This window comes from Amphiprion ocellaris, chromosome 3, assembly GCF_022539595.1.
Source record: "Amphiprion ocellaris isolate individual 3 ecotype Okinawa chromosome 3, ASM2253959v1, whole genome shotgun sequence".
NCBI lineage: Eukaryota > Metazoa > Chordata > Actinopteri > Pomacentridae > Amphiprion > Amphiprion ocellaris.
In genome coordinates, this window is record NC_072768.1 from 33,969,217 (window position 1) to 33,985,604 (window position 16,388).

Sequence of the window (16,388 nt, forward strand, 5' to 3'; positions counted from 1 at the left end):
TATTGCAATTTTCAGAAGCGTACCTTATTTCATCTGAGCTGAAAGTCAAGGAATGATATTTACACGTTTTATCTTCTGGGTCATCTGCAGCTCGTCTTGTAGTTTTCTATTTCCTGTTTAGAGGAAGACATTTACAATAAGTATGGACAATTTTGCTTTTAACACATACATGTAATCCTCCTTGGAAATTATTGATGTAAAGAATGATCTGAAGTAAACTGAGAGAGGGTGCAAACTGTTTGAGCAGCTGGTGGTGCAAGGGACTGTGATGGACTTCAAGACTTGTGAAAACATTTCCTCACTATTAGATTAATAAGAGCTGTGTTGCATCTTTCATTTTTTGTTATGAATTTATAGTGTATTTAGTCATTATTTATTTATTGTTTAAAAAAACATTGTTTTTATTGATTTTTCAGATCGGGAAAAACACAACACAAATAAAACAAAACAAGAGTTCACCATAGTATATACAATACAGTCATAGTGGTTCCAAGATACAATTCACAGCAGCAACAACAATAAATAAATAAATAAATAAATAAATAGCTGGCTACAGAAAAGAGTAAAGCACTGCAAGCATGGGATTCTTTTATATCTAAGCAGATCAATCCCTTAACCAAGTCTGTTCATTTCATTCTAGACTGAATACCCAAAAAATTAATCACTCTTCCCCATTTTGTTGTAAAGTGATGAATTCTACCACCAATACAGTACCTCAATCTCTCTAAAATAATTACCTCTGATATTAGAGACTTCCACAGTTAAATAGAGGAGGGATTGACACCAACCCACTTAGTCATTACAGCCTTCCTAGCCAACATTAAAATAAACTGAACTATCTCATTGTGTACCTTTATAGAACCTGGTATGAGTCCTAGCAGGCACAGTAGTGGGATCAGAGGGAGTTGCTGCCCTATCACTAGGCCGATCTCTCTACCTACAGCCTGCCAAGACAGCCAAATTGCCTTACATTCCCAGAGGCAATGAAATTTGGTCCCTATAGTTGTTTTGCACTTTGGACAGTTTGGGGATGCTCCTATTGTGTACTTACTAGATATAGGGGGATATATAAACATTTTGGAAAATATTATATTGCACCTCCCTGTATTTATTACATATTGATAATTTAGAGGGTAACAGTAAAATTTCTTCCCATGATTCTTTATCAGTTTCTACCTTGAGTAGTGTACACCAAGATGTTCTTAATGATTCAAGCCTGTCCACTTTTAAATTTTGGAGCTTACAATAAAATTTGGATACAAAGTGTTTATGCTTTTGGCATTCCAGAAGCGTTCCTTCTAGTAACTGAAAGTCATCTGAGGGACTAAGAGTGTTCATTTTGGTGTACACATAGTTTCTGATTTCCAAATACTTATAAAAATCATTGGTGGGTATTTTATACTGAGGTCTTAGAGATTCAAATGTTTTAAAGGTCCCTTTGTCCCACAAATCATAGATTCTTTTAATACCTAATTCCTGCCAATTCTTAAAGTTAGGTCCAGCTCCTCCTGCTGTTAATTCTGGGTTATCCACCAGTGTTGTGAGGGAGTTAAATGAATGGGTTTTCTGAAAAAAATTTCTGAGGCTGTTCCAAATTTTTATTATGATTGTAATTAAAAAGTTATCTCTGGTTATGGCTGGTAATTCTCTTCCACTTTCTGTCAAATAAGTCTACTGGGGGGAAGGGTTTGCAGATTACTGCCTCTATCTCAAGCCACGGCATGTCAGCCTTTCCAACCATCCACAAAGAAATTATTCTGGCTTGAATTGATAATACATAGTTTTCGATATTGGGTAAACACCATCCACCTCATTCCTGTGGGAGCTGCAGAATGTAAAGTTTAATTTTGGGCTTTCTGCCAGCCCATATAAAGTCTGACATAGCTTTATTAATGTCTCTAATATCATTTGTTTTCAGAATCAGAAAGAGCGTTGACACAGGGTACATTATTTTAGGAAGAACTGTCATCTTAATTAAATTTATTTTCCCAAGAAAGGATATGGGGAGGTTCTTCCAACTCATCATCTTTTCTTGAATGTGTTTCATCAAAGGATTGATATTTTCGACATGGAGTTGATCAATTCTGGGTGTAATTTTAACTCCTAAGTAATTAAGGCATGTAGGGGCCCAGCGGAATGGTTTAATGAAGGATGGCTCAACATGGTCACAACCGATTAAAGGCAGGTTTAAAAAGACCAATAGGGACACTCTTCTCTGACCAAAACTCAAGACATGATGTATTTATGAGCACCATACATGTAACAGATGTCTGCTCTCCCTGTTATCCACACCACATTTGGCATGCATCCCATATTTAACTTTTGCTGAGTGACCGTAACAGATTCAATATAAGGAGTCCAACACATCACAGCAGTGTGTGGTAGAAGACCCTTGAAGACACCTGCTTGTGGTAGGCTTAACTTCTATCGGCTCTGGAGAAGTTTAATGTATTTATTATTTGACACATTACTTTATTGTATGAATTAATTAGGTAAAGTGTTGAGCCAGTCTTTCTTGCTTTCAAATAGTTTTCAGTGTTTCAAAATATGTGATATGTTTTCAACAGGATTGTGGAAGATAACAGACTTTTGACGGAAACAGGGTCAGGTATGAACAATATTATACAATAATTGTTTTAAGTTGCAAATAACATTATATATGTATACATACATACATACATACATACAGACAGACAGACACATACACACTATATATAGTGTGTATGTGTGTGTGTCTGTGTGTACACACACACACACACACATATATATATATATATATATATATATATATATATATATATATAAATATATATAAATGAACAAGGGCTGTTTCTTCATGTGATCTCTGAGTTTCGATTCAACTAAATGAATGAAATGCAAGTCAGGGGAGTGAAAATCATTGCTATTAACTCAAGGAAGGACCGAAAGTCAAGTCACTTGTGACAATGCATTTACATCATTCTGACAGGGACACATTCACTAGATAGTTGAACTCAGCTATTCTGGGTTGCTTAGTCACGTGAGTTTTAAACGTGAGTTTTAAAACCAAGAGTATATTTATTTGTCACTACCTTACAGAAGCAAACCGCCACCATGAGTACGGACGCGGAGATGGCCATTTATGGCAAAGCTGCCATTTATCTCCGTAAGCCAGAGAAGGAGAGAATTGAGGCTCAAAACAAACCTTTTGATGCCAAGAGCGCCTGCTATGTAGCTGACGCCAAAGAGCTGTACCTGAAGGGAACCATCGTCAAGAAAGACGGTGGCAAAGTCACTGTCAAACTACTGGACAATGATGAGGTTGGTGTCATGAAGTCAGAATCAACTGGAAGTTAAATGTTAAATGTGATCAGTTCTCACTGTGACCATGTTCTGTTGCAGGAGAGGACAGTTAAAGAAGATGACGTCTCTCCAATGAACCCTCCCAAGTTCGACAAAATTGAGGACATGGCCATGATGACCCACCTCAATGAAGCCTCTGTGTTGTATAACCTCAAAGAGCGTTATGCAGCCTGGATGATCTATGTGAGAAAATATACATGATTAGCAAAGTGAAATATTAAAATACTACAAGACTAGTTGGAAATGTGAACTGGCATGAACTTAAATATTTGCTTAATCCCTTTCAGACCTACTCTGGCTTGTTCTGTGCCACTGTGAACCCCTACAAGTGGCTCCCTGTGTACGATGCTGAAGTTGTGGCTGCCTACAGAGGCAAGAAGCGTATGGAGGCTCCACCCCACATCTTCTCTGTCTCTGACAACGCTTATCAGAACATGCTTACTGGTATGTGCCTCACGTAGCAATGAAGAACATGCTAGGGATCTGTTGCAGAAATGGATTGTGAATTTCTTTGTTTTCATTTTAACAGACAGGGAGAACCAGTCTGTCTTGATCACGTAAGTATCACACTTGCTCACTTTGTTTATTATGATTGAATATCTTTGACCAAATTCTCACAAGTCCTTGTTTATACCCAGTGGAGAATCTGGTGCCGGAAAGACTGTGAACACCAAGCGTGTCATCCAGTACTTTGCCACAATCTCAGTTGGAGGTGGAGACAAGAAGAAGGAAGCAGCAGGAGCCGGAAAAATTCAGGTATGTTATGATGGTCAGATTTCTCAAAGTATAGAATATACTTTCAGAAGGATGGTCCTTTTCTGATATCAAATCTAAACCGGGATTCTAGGGCTCACTGGAGGATCAGATTATTGCTGCCAATCCTCTGCTGGAGGCTTACGGTAACGCCAAAACTGTGAGGAATGACAACTCCTCTCGTTTCGTAAGTATGAAGTGATTCCGAGTCAGGAGAATTCTTTTCACATTACTCATGTGAAGGGACTCTTACGATTCTTTTGCTCCAAACAGGGTAAATTCATCAGAATCCATTTCGGCACAACTGGAAAACTGGCCAGTGCTGACATTGAGACATGTAAGTGGCAAACTCTCAGTGAGAGAACATAGAAGGTAGTCTGAGGGTGGGACAAATTGTGACTGATGGACAAACTTTGCAGATCTGCTGGAGAAGTCTAGAGTGACATTCCAGCTTCCTGATGAGAGAGGCTACCACATCTTCTACCAGATGATGACCAACCACAAACCTGAGCTGATTGGTGAGCAGACGGACTTGCTGCTCAATGATAAACCTCTTCACAATTTTCATATTAAACACTTGACTGAACATTTTCAACCTTTTCGATTTTCAGAAATGTCTCTCATCACAACCAACCCCTACGACTTCCCCATGTGCAGTATGGGTCAGATCACTGTGGCCAGTATTGATGACAAAGTTGAGCTGGAAGCCACAGACGTGAGTGATTGTCAGAATTTCAAATAATAATCATACCGTGTGTCTTACTCAGGTCAACAAAGCAGTGTGTTGCCAAACTGATTAAATTTCATGTCGACGCCTCTGTTGCACAGAACGCCATTGACATCCTGGGCTTCAGTGGTGAGGAGAAGATGAGCATCTACAAGATGACTGGTGCTGTGCTTCACCATGGTAACATGAAGTTCAAGCAGAAGCAGCGTGAGGAGCAGGCTGAGCCCGATGGCACAGAGGGTGAGCACTTGGTGTGATTCCAAAGTGAAAAATTGATGAACAACAGTCATTCAGTACTTACTCATGGTGTTTGTTGTTCTTTGCATAGGACAATCACCACACATACTGCATGTATTAACTGTGAAATACTGTTTTCAGATGCTGACAAGGTTGCTTACCTGTTGGGTCTCAACTCTGCTGACATGCTGAAGGCTCTGTGCTATCCCAGAGTGAAAGTGGGAAATGAGTTCGTCACCAAGGGACAGACTGTTCCTCAGGTAAATATGAGTTATCAATATAAAATACCCTTTCATCCAGAAAGAGATCACTTGTGTTAGTTCCAGTAAAAATATTAAAGTGCAGAACTTGTTAGAAAAATAAATGCCAGGGTCCGGTATATTCTGACTTTAGATCAGTTTAGCTCTGTATGCTGAATGTATTCTAAATCAGTAACCATATCAAATATGTATGCATTTCTATTTGGGACATTTAGTGGTGTCAGTCAAATGTAGGAATTTACAGTATTCCACCATTTTACATTGATGTGCATCATTATTAAATTTATGTTCTTGTATTTCCTTAGGTGCTGAACTCAGTGACTGCCCTGGCCAAGTCCATCTATGAAAGGATGTTCTTGTGGATGGTCATCCGTATCAACCAGATGTTGGACACTAAGCAGCAAAGGAATTTCTTCATTGGTGTCCTGGATATTGCTGGCTTTGAAATCTTTGATGTAAGTTTCATCCCCAACAAAGGAGGAGTTGCTTTGGTTTACATGACCAGATCCTTTGAATTGTTTGTCACTGGTTGCTTGATCAATTTCAAAATTCACAGTTCAACAGCATGGAGCAGCTGTGCATCAACTTCACCAATGAGAAACTGCAGCAGTTCTTCAACCACCACATGTTCGTCCTGGAGCAAGAGGAGTACAAGAAGGAGGGTATCATCTGGGAGTTCATTGACTTCGGTATGGACCTGGCTGCCTGCATTGAGCTGATTGAGAAGGTACATATCGACTTCATAATTCTTTTGAATGCAACTCTTATTATTGTGGAAGAACACTGTCATTTCATGACATTTCTCTTTTCCTTGTCATCAAGCCCATGGGCATCTTCTCCATCCTTGAAGAGGAGTGCATGTTCCCCAAGGCCACTGACACATCCTTCAAGAACAAGCTGTATGACCAGCATCTTGGCAAAAACAGGGCATTTGAGAAGCCAAAGCCTGCCAAGGGCAAGGCTGAGGCCCACTTCTCCCTGGTGCACTATGCCGGTACTGTGGACTACAACATCGCTGGCTGGCTGGACAAGAACAAGGACCCACTGAATGAGTCTGTTGTGCAGCTGTACCAGAAGTCCTCAGTTAAACTGTTGGCTCTTCTATATCCTCCTGTTGTTGAGGGTAGGAAAACATATGTTCCATGAATTCAACAGATTGTACATTTTTGTGTCTCATCATGTGCTCTAAATGTAAAGACTTTTTTTTCTGACACAATTTTCCATTTCAAATCAACTGAAAAACAGAGAGTGGTGGCGGCAAGAAGGGAGGCAAGAAGAAGGGTGGCTCTATGCAGACTGTGTCTTCACAGTTCAGGGTGAGGTTTGACAAATACATTCAATGTTAGTCGACAGTGAAACTCAAATTTGTTTGGTTTTATGACAAAGGTTATCACATTCTAACTACAGGAGAACTTGGGCAAGTTGATGACTAACTTGAGGAGCACCCACCCTCACTTTGTGCGTTGCCTGATTCCCAATGAGTCAAAGACTCCAGGTACCAAAACATGATCTTCAAAGTGTTTCTGTGTAGTGGTTTGGTTTGATGTATGCAAAACAACTTAAAAACTAACAATTTCTATTGTACAGGTCTGATGGAGAACTTCCTGGTTATCCACCAGCTCAGGTGTAATGGTGTCCTGGAGGGTATCAGAATCTGCAGGAAAGGTTTTCCCAGCAGAATCCTTTATGGTGACTTCAAGCAGAGGTACAACTATTATGATAATAGAAGTTGGATGTAGACTATGACAAGAAAATCCACACGCTGACTGTTGGCTCTCTCAATACAGATACAAGGTACTGAATGCCAGTGTCATCCCTGAGGGCCAGTTCATTGACAACAAGAAGGCTGCAGAGAAGCTGCTTGGGTCAATTGATGTGGATCATGACCAGTACAGATTTGGACACACCAAGGTAAGCACCAAGTGTTCCTTGTTTTAAATAATAGAAATTCTGTATCATTACTTGGAACATTGAATATTCAGTCCAGCTCGTCTATCTATTGTCTGACAAGTTATATCTACTTCACTGAATTTGGTGCAAATCTAATCAATGTGCCAGTGGATAAGAGACTGATCACTTGTACAGATACAGAGCAGCCAGCATGTGAAAAATTATGAAACATCAAAGAATTAGAATTCATGACCTATGTGGGATGCCTAAAAATCCCATTTGTTTGGATGTTGTACAAGATGTGCAGTACTCACTCTCTGGGTTCATTCTGATCTCATTGTCTAAATTTGTCCTGCAGTCACAATTGTCTTTGTTTGTACAGGTATTCTTCAAGGCCGGTCTGCTGGGTACCCTTGAGGAGATGAGAGATGATAAGCTGGCAGCTCTGGTCACCATGACTCAGGCTCTCTGCCGTGCTTACCTCATGAGAAAGGAGTTTGTCAAGATGATGGAGAGGAGGCATGTTGAAAACAGCGAATTCTCCACACAAAGTCATGTGAAAAAACTCAATAAAAACTTCCTTAACAACAACTTCTTGTCCACAGGGAAGCCATCTATACCATCCAGTACAATGTCCGCTCATTCATGAATGTCAAACACTGGCCATGGATGAAGGTGTACTACAAGATCAAGCCTCTGCTGAAGAGTGCTGAGACTGAAAAGGAGCTGGCCCAGATGAAGGACAACTATGAGAAGATGCAAAGTGACCTGGCTGCTGCCTTGGCCAAGAAGAAGGAACTGGAGGAGAAGATGGTGTCTCTTCTGCAGGAGAAGAACGATCTGCAACTGCAAGTAGCATCTGTAAGTAGACACCAAGAGAAAGTGGTGCCTTTTATTCTATGTCCACATGTCCACAAAATGTCAGTGTGCTAACGTCATTTGTCCAATGTAAACAAGGAATCAGAGAATCTGGTAGATGCTGAGGAGAGATGTGAAGGTCTCATCAAGAGCAAGATTCAGCTGGAGGCCAAACTCAAAGAGACCACTGAGAGACTGGAGGATGAAGAGGAAATCAATGCTGAGCTCACTGCCAAGAAGAGAAAGCTGGAGGACGAATGCTCTGAGCTCAAAAAGGATATTGATGACCTGGAGCTTACCTTGGCCAAAGTGGAAAAGGAGAAACATGCCACTGAGAACAAGGTTTGTAAACTTGAATATATCGAGCAGATAAAATAACATTTTGGAATGATGTCTTCACACAAAAATAACATGTTTCCTGCAAACACAGGTGAAGAACCTGACTGAGGAGATGGCCTCTCAGGATGAGAGCATTGCTAAGCTGACCAAGGAGAAGAAAGCCCTTCAGGAGGCTCATCAGCAGACTCTGGATGACCTGCAGGCTGAGGAAGACAAAGTCAATACTCTGACCAAGGCCAAGACCAAGCTTGAGCAGCAAGTCGATGATGTAAGTTTTAAGTCGTCTGGACAAGTCCAACAGGATCCTTCTTGAATCTTGAATATGACAATAACAAACCCATATTCCTGTGCAGCTTGAGGGCTCTTTGGAGCAAGAGAAGAAGCTTCGTATGGACCTTGAGAGAGCCAAGAGGAAGCTGGAGGGTGATCTGAAACTGGCTCAGGAATCCATCATGGATCTTGAGAACGACAAGCAACAGTCCGAGGAGAAAACTAAAAAGTAACTAAGTTCAGCCTGTAATCTCAATTGAAAAAAAAAATGAATATGTCTGGAGACATGGTCCAGAGTATGAATGAATTCTTACTATGCATTTCATCACTCTCACAGGAAGGACTTTGAAATTAGCCAGCTCCTTAGCAAGATTGAGGATGAGCAGTCAATGGGTGCCCAGCTTCAGAAGAAGATCAAGGAGCTTCAGGTCACGGATCCGTTGTGCTACTTCAAACATCACTTATGAATTTCCTACTTGGTCACTCAAAGTTGAACATTTACTGAAAAACTACATATCTACATCCAACAGGCCCGCATTGAGGAACTGGAGGAGGAGATTGAGGCTGAGCGTGCTGCTCGTGCCAAGGTTGAGAAGCAGAGGGCTGACCTCTCCAGGGAACTTGAGGAGATCAGCGAGAGGCTGGAGGAGGCCGGCGGTGCAACTGCTGCTCAGATTGAGATGAACAAGAAGCGTGAAGCTGAGTTCCAGAAGCTCCGTCGTGACCTTGAGGAATCTACTCTGCAGCATGAAGCCACGGCTGCTGCTCTTCGCAAGAAGCAGGCCGACAGCGTCGCTGAGCTGGGAGAGCAGATCGACAACCTGCAGCGCGTCAAGCAGAAGCTTGAGAAGGAGAAGAGTGAATACAAGATGGAGATTGATGACCTCTCCAGCAACATGGAGGCTGTTGCTAAAGCAAAGGTACACAACACATTCACTTGTGGTGCTAAATATCTAAATGACAGTAAAACTGTAATCAATATAAAGACAACCAAATCATTGATCTGATTTCTCTTCTCCTTCTTAGGGAAATCTTGAAAAGATGTGCCGTACTCTTGAGGACCAACTTAGTGAACTGAAGACCAAGAATGATGAAAACATCCGCCAGTTGAATGATGCAGGTGCACAGAAAGCTCGTCTCCTCACAGAAAACGGTATGTACAAAACAGTGTCTAAATGCAGTGATCTTCACTGTTTGACAGAGAAACGGAACAAAGACTAAAGTTTGATGATTGTTTTCACTCCAGGTGAGTTTGGCCGTCAAATTGAGGAGAAAGAGGCTCTTGTATCCCAGCTGACCAGAGGGAAACAGGCCTTCACTCAGCAGATTGAGGAGCTGAAGAGGCAGATTGAAGAGGAGGTTAAGGTAAGAAACCTTCATCTTAAATATGTATTGCCATTATTGGTTGGGGATTTAGACATTTTGCACATTCAATTGTATGTCTAATTCCAGGCCAAGAATGCTCTTGCCCATGGACTGCAATCTGCCCGCCATGACTGCGACCTGCTGAGGGAGCAGTTTGAGGAGGAGCAGGAGGCCAAGGCTGAGCTGCAGCGTGGAATGTCCAAGGCTAACAGTGAGGTGGCTCAGTGGAGAACTAAGTATGAAACCGACGCTATCCAGCGCACAGAGGAGCTTGAGGAAGCCAAGTGAGTAATATTCAAACAACTGAATATTCAGACGTATAGCATTACAGCATAGGTCGACAAATAACAAGACAAATGTGACTTTTCCTACAGGAAAAAGTTGGCTCAGCGCCTTCAGGAGGCTGAGGAGCAGATTGAGGCTGTCAATTCCAAATGTGCCTCTCTGGAGAAGACCAAACAGAGGCTCCAGAGTGAGGTGGAGGACCTCATGATTGATGTGGAGAGAGCTAATGGGCTGGCTGCCAACCTGGACAAGAAGCAGAGGAACTTTGACAAGGTAACATCTTTTACTTTTTGCAACCAAGAAATGAAGCTAGAAAAGGGATTTCTGGATGTATGTATATATAACTGTATAAACTGTGTTGTTCAGGTGCTGGCAGAGTGGAAGCAGAAGTATGAGGAGGGTCAGGCAGAGCTTGAGGGAGCTCAGAAGGAGGCTCGTACTCTCAGCACTGAGCTGTTCAAGATGAAGAACTCTTATGAGGAGGCTCTGGATCAGCTGGAGACCATGAAGCGTGAAAACAAGAACCTGCAGCGTGAGTTAATACCACATTGTATTAACAACAGCAGTTAGCTGTTAGAACTTAGTTGCTTTAAAAGACGTGCATGTGTTTGTCAGAGGAAAGTTGTACAATTGCCATTTCACAGCTTTCACATATTAAACATCTGCATCCATCTGCAGAGGAGATCTCAGATCTGACTGAACAGATTGGTGAGACTGGCAAGAGCATCCATGAGCTGGAGAAGGCCAAGAAGCAGGTGGAGACAGAGAAGTCTGAGATCCAGACAGCTCTTGAAGAGGCTGAGGTAAACCTTTGTCTGTTTCTCTGAGGAGACCTTCTTAACAGAAACAACTTTAAGTCATGAACTAACATTGCATAAAAGCTTTAAAGGCAGAGGTCAATATGTAGTTCTTTGATATCATTAGGGAACTCTGGAGCATGAGGAGTCTAAGATCCTGCGTGTCCAGCTGGAGCTGAACCAGATTAAGGGTGAGGTTGACAGGAAGCTGGCAGAGAAAGATGAGGAGATGGAGCAGATCAAGAGGAACAGCCAGAGGGTGATTGACTCCATGCAGAGCACTCTGGATTCTGAGGTCAGGAGTAGAAACGATGCCCTGAGAATCAAGAAGAAGATGGAGGGAGATCTGAACGAGATGGAGATTCAGCTGAGCCATGCCAATCGCCAGGCTTCTGAGTCCCAGAAACAGCTGAGGAATGTGCAGGCACAGCTCAAGGTATTGTAATACACAGAGCACAAAGAGTCCTTGCACACATGATAGTAAGTACACCAACATTCAGACATTCATATGAATACTTTCCCGATCATGTTTTGCACTAGGATGCTCAACTGCACCTTGATGATGCTGTCAGAGCCCAGGATGACCTGAAGGAACAGGCTGCTATGGTGGACCGCAGGAACGGTCTGATGGTGGCTGAAATCGAGGAACTTAGGGCTGCTCTGGAACAGACAGAGAGAAGCCGCAAAGTCGCGGAGCAGGAGCTGGTGGATGCCAGTGAGCGTGTTGGACTTCTGCACTCTCAGGTGAACATGACTTTAAACATTTCTCCAGCGTTTCACAAATCTAAACAACCATGGAAGGGACGAGATAACAACCAATTTCTCATCTTTTAGAACACAAGCCTGCTGAACACCAAGAAGAAGCTCGAGGCTGACCTGGTCCAGATCCAGAGTGAAGTGGATGACACTGTTCAGGAAGCAAGGAATGCAGAGGAGAAGGCCAAGAAGGCTATCACTGATGTAGGATTAAAGATCATTTGTTTGCTATTATACTCCAACCCAACAGAGACTTGTGATGGCATTTCACACTGAAAAATCATTTTTTTCAGGCTGCTATGATGGCTGAGGAGCTGAAGAAGGAGCAGGACACCAGTGCTCACCTGGAGAGGATGAAGAAGAACCTGGAGGTTGCTGTTAAGGACCTGCAGCACCGTCTGGATGAGGCTGAGAACTTGGCCATGAAGGGTGGCAAGAAGCAGCTCCAGAAACTCGAGTCTAGAGTAAGATAAATATGATCAGATTTCTGCAGTTCAACAAATGTATGAAAACACATGAATTGTTGATAATTTATTAATTTTCTCTTGTTTTAAAAGGTGCGTGAGTTGGAGTCTGAGGTTGAGGCTGAGCAGAGACGTGGTGCAGATGCCGTGAAGGGTGTCCGCAAATATGAGAGGAGAGTGAAGGAACTCACCTATCAGGTAAGTTCCACTGACACATGGAATACACAGGAAAGATTTATGTAACACTTATCATTACAAAAGTCTACATAAATTTATATTTTCTATTACAGACTGAGGAGGACAAGAAGAACGTTACCAGGCTGCAGGACCTGGTTGACAAGCTGCAGCTGAAGGTGAAGGCCTACAAGAGGCAGGCTGAGGAAGCGGTAAGGAAAAGCATTTGTTTAAAACAATGACTATTTGACACTATATTATTTCACATCTGTAAACCTATGGACCATTTCTAAAAGCCTAAACATTTTACTATATTTTGAATTCCAGGAGGAGCAGGCCAATGTTCATCTGTCCAAGTGCAGGAAGATCCAGCATGAGCTGGAGGAGGCTGAGGAGCGTGCTGACATTGCTGAATCCCAGGTCAACAAGCTCAGAGCTAAGAGCCGGGACTCTGGCAAGGTAAATAGTGACTAAACTTCAGATAGTTACTAATTCATGACTGAAAAATTGCATTTTTGCTTTATGCTTCATCAAACTGACAAATGGTAAAACCTCAACATATGTTTATGCAGGCAGAATGTGATAATAGGCTTGTATTTATGTCATTATTTCTTTATTTTACAGGGTAAAGAAGCAGCTGAGTAATGTACTCGAACCAATGGGCTGTTTCTAATCATATAATATGATGTAGAATACACCACAATAAAGCATTTTTGAACTTATTTCGCTGTCTGTCATATGTTGATGACATTGTGTCCTCTGAGAGTGAGTAACTACAAGATACAGCTACAAGATATGAAAATGCTTAATAAAGTTTACGGACGCATGCTGCTGCCAACATCACTTTAGAGAAGTCAGAGAAACTTACTGAGTAGAAAAAAATTAATCATGTCAATTATTCCTGTTCATAAATGAACTGGTTCCTTGTTGCTTATTTCAAGATGAATTCTCAGTTCAATGCTTTGGAGGCCAGAGATAATTCTGAAAAAAAAAGAGCAGCATATTCTGGCATCTTAGAATTTACCTTGAGCACTTGCTCTTGGCCCTGAACCAGATAGATCTGGTTACAGAATGCAAAAATCAGAATGTGTTATTGATAGAATTTTTTCACTGGTTCACTTCACTGGAAACGCTTGTAATTTTATTGTAAAAAACACTGCTAAGATTGCACAATAATACTTAGACCAACTAAATTCATGATCAGCTCTTTAAAATGGGTTACTGTACAAAACTAAAATGATTTAACTTGACAATTACACACAGAGCTATTAGTAAATGCTATCTGCTGTTCACTCCTGTGGTAACTGTACAACAGCAGCTACAAAATTAGCTAGCTAAAATGAAAATGAAAGGAAAAAAACAAACGATTCCATGAGCCAGTAATGACACATGAAATAGGTGACACATCAATTTTATGGGCTATTTTGTGTAGTTTTTTTCTTACCTTCAAAAAATGTTTTGTGTCAGTTGCCACCTGCGTTGAAATGGTCACGCATCACGACACCAGCAGCACCACACTGGTTCAGGCCATGTAAAGAATATTTACAATGTTATGATCAACATGCAGGACATTATTGCCAACATTTGTTTCCATACACATACATTTTGGAAGAAGCCTGATCTAAAAACCTGACCTGACATCACTGTCACATGAGGTAGCAGTAATAAAGAAGCATGCTTGAAATATGATACCAGTTTTGGGTGTTCAGGCCTCACAGCTTGGTCTGACCTGGTGATAATGTGCTCCATCCACTATATCCACCTGTAGGCTTGACCTTTACACATTTAACTCTCACTCCTCTGTGGTGCACAACGACAGGGGCAGAGTATCGGCACAGGCAGGGGAGGATCGGGCAGTCGAGTGAATCACTGAAATAGGGCAGGCTGGAGGCAGTGGCTTGGGGGAGAATCGACAGCAGACTGGTCGGGAGTCAACAGTAGAGAAGGCTGGCTGAGGGGTGCATTGGGGCAGTGAGTTTGTCGCTGATACAAGGCAGACTGGCCGGAGTGGCTTGAAGCAGGCAGGTTGGAGACAGATTGGGGACTGGCAGGAATACTGGCTATGACCGTCGATGAGAGTCTATGGTCTGGCAGAAAGTAAGAAGAATGAACTGGGCTTTTATAGAAGTGATTATGGGCAGGTGAGCTGACCTCCAATCTCTCAATGAGCAGGTTCCAGGCTGGGCAGGACTGACAGGAGAGGGAGAGAGAGAGAGAGGATGAGTGCGAGACAAAGAGAGAGGGAAAGAGGATAAAGCAAAAGAGAAGGATAGAGGGAGAGAGAGGATGAGCAAGGGAGAGACCGATCACGAGGGAAAGTGAGGGACAGATCAAGAGGGAGACAGAGGAAGCCAGGCAGGGGCTGGAGCAGGAATGATGACACAAAATAAATGTCTCAAGGTTTAAAATACTGTATAATAGTTGTTGGTCTATCAAAGCTTCCATCCTCTCCAAAGAATTACATATTGTTTTCATTTTTCTAATAAAGCAGGTTTGGATTCTCAGACATCTCCATGTGTGATCTGCTGTACAATTCATAATATCCCCTGGTGTGAGCACGTTACCATGCCAAATCAGAAACTCAAGCGCAGCACAACAGAGACACGACAGACAAGCGTAGGAGCAAAAAAACATAACTTTTATTTATAAAGTCACAGAAAACTACAACAGGAAGTGTCATGGGGAGGATAGCTAATACCCGAGTCTCGTCAAACAAACAATTGAATGAACGGAACCTAATCCGAACTAGGTATCACTGAGCCAGGAAAGTTACAACCAAACGCTAAATACAACACACACGCAAACGCCGAAAGTTTGGTGGCTAGGAAAACTAGAAACATGTTTGGAAAATACGCTCAGAAAATATAAAGGTGAACAAACATCCATGAATCAGAACTGGACTCAGAGAATGAGCAGGGAACTTATCTGACTATAACCGTGTGGGGAACCAGGGAGGGATGAGGCAGGCAGAGGTGGTGTGTGGCGTGGCAGATAGCAGCGTCTCGACAGGTGCTGTGAATGACGGAGCTTGTCTGATGGTGGTCCAGATCTGTCCAGGCTGAACAGGGTGAATGATGCGGAATCCAGTTGAGGGTTGACAAGAATGCAGGGAGTCCAGAAGTAGAACACATGAGACAGTAATGAGCACAAGGAGTAACAACGAGGAGCGAGACGGAACAAGAGTCAGTACTAACTGAGATAGTTCAATGGCCCGGCATTGAGTAGCAGTAAGTGTCTGGCTTATATGGGAGAGGAAGGTAGTGCTTAAGTCACTCCCACCAGCTTGTGTGCCTCAGATGATTGCGATTGAGAGCACCTGTCTCGATACCACACACTATGCTGATCTGGGAAGAGAGAGAAGGGAGGGGGAAGGGAGAAAACCTACTACCAACTAGCATCTGAGGCAGAGGGTGCGAAACCACATCCATCCAAGGAAAGGTTCTACAACTCGTAAATGACAAATTTGGTATCCTCGAGCTCCTAAACTACTCAGAGAACCATATGTTGCTGAGATGAATCTCCCATCTTGTCTCATTTGGCACATCAGTTGGATTCTCACAGAGAGCATGTCAGCAATGACATAAAAAATTATTTTAGTTTAAACGATATATGTGAATGTGGATATAGAATTGGATGATAGCAAAGGGTTGCGTAACTGAACTGTCTTGGAAGTGTAAGAAGTTAGACTCATAAAAAGGCAGAAAATAGACTTGAAAGCTGTAAAGAGGGTTGGGAGTGTCGTTGACATTTATACAGGATCTGTGAAATGTGAGATGCTATGCACCCTATGTAGACAGCTGCTATTGAGTGCGTTCGTTTAATGAGATAGAAATCAAACTACTTCTCTCCAATTAAGCAGTTTATTTTGTAA

The 16,388-nt window shown here is 42.1% G+C and overlaps 1 protein-coding gene and 2 long non-coding RNA genes across 3 annotated transcripts in view; 1 reads left to right on the forward strand and 2 right to left on the reverse strand.

Annotated features, from left to right (window-relative positions):
• Window positions 1-2,747, reverse strand: part of LOC129348549 (uncharacterized) — an 18,776-nt gene extending 16,029 nt beyond the window's left edge. The window contains exon 1 of the long non-coding RNA XR_008601130.1: window positions 24-2,747. This is a non-coding gene — a long non-coding RNA (uncharacterized LOC129348549). The remainder of the gene's footprint in view (window positions 1-23) is intronic.
• Window positions 2,309-13,239, forward strand: LOC111587213 (myosin heavy chain, fast skeletal muscle-like). Its single transcript, XM_023297083.3, has 41 exons — window positions 2,309-2,411; window positions 2,568-2,608; window positions 3,079-3,300; window positions 3,382-3,525; window positions 3,630-3,786; window positions 3,872-3,899; window positions 3,981-4,098; window positions 4,190-4,282; window positions 4,369-4,432; window positions 4,515-4,613; window positions 4,707-4,810; window positions 4,924-5,062; window positions 5,201-5,319; window positions 5,625-5,774; window positions 5,876-6,046; window positions 6,142-6,442; window positions 6,565-6,635; window positions 6,727-6,814; window positions 6,907-7,024; window positions 7,107-7,230; window positions 7,592-7,728; window positions 7,815-8,070; window positions 8,167-8,409; window positions 8,498-8,674; window positions 8,760-8,905; window positions 9,014-9,104; window positions 9,207-9,596; window positions 9,703-9,829; window positions 9,923-10,041; window positions 10,129-10,325; window positions 10,416-10,599; window positions 10,693-10,858; window positions 11,005-11,129; window positions 11,251-11,559; window positions 11,664-11,867; window positions 11,958-12,083; window positions 12,173-12,343; window positions 12,437-12,541; window positions 12,634-12,729; window positions 12,845-12,976; window positions 13,142-13,239. Exons 3-41 carry the CDS (start codon window positions 3,094-3,096, stop codon window positions 13,160-13,162), a joined length of 5,817 nt encoding a protein of 1,938 aa, XP_023152851.1. The 5' UTR covers window positions 2,309-2,411; window positions 2,568-2,608; window positions 3,079-3,093; the 3' UTR covers window positions 13,163-13,239.
• LOC118469450 (uncharacterized) lies at window positions 8,174-15,914 on the reverse strand. The gene is made up of 2 exons (XR_008601129.1): window positions 14,247-15,914; window positions 8,174-14,034 (listed from the first exon to the last, which is right to left on the reverse strand). It is a non-coding gene; the product is annotated as an uncharacterized LOC118469450 (long non-coding RNA).
• Window positions 15,915-16,388: the final 474 nt, after the last annotated feature.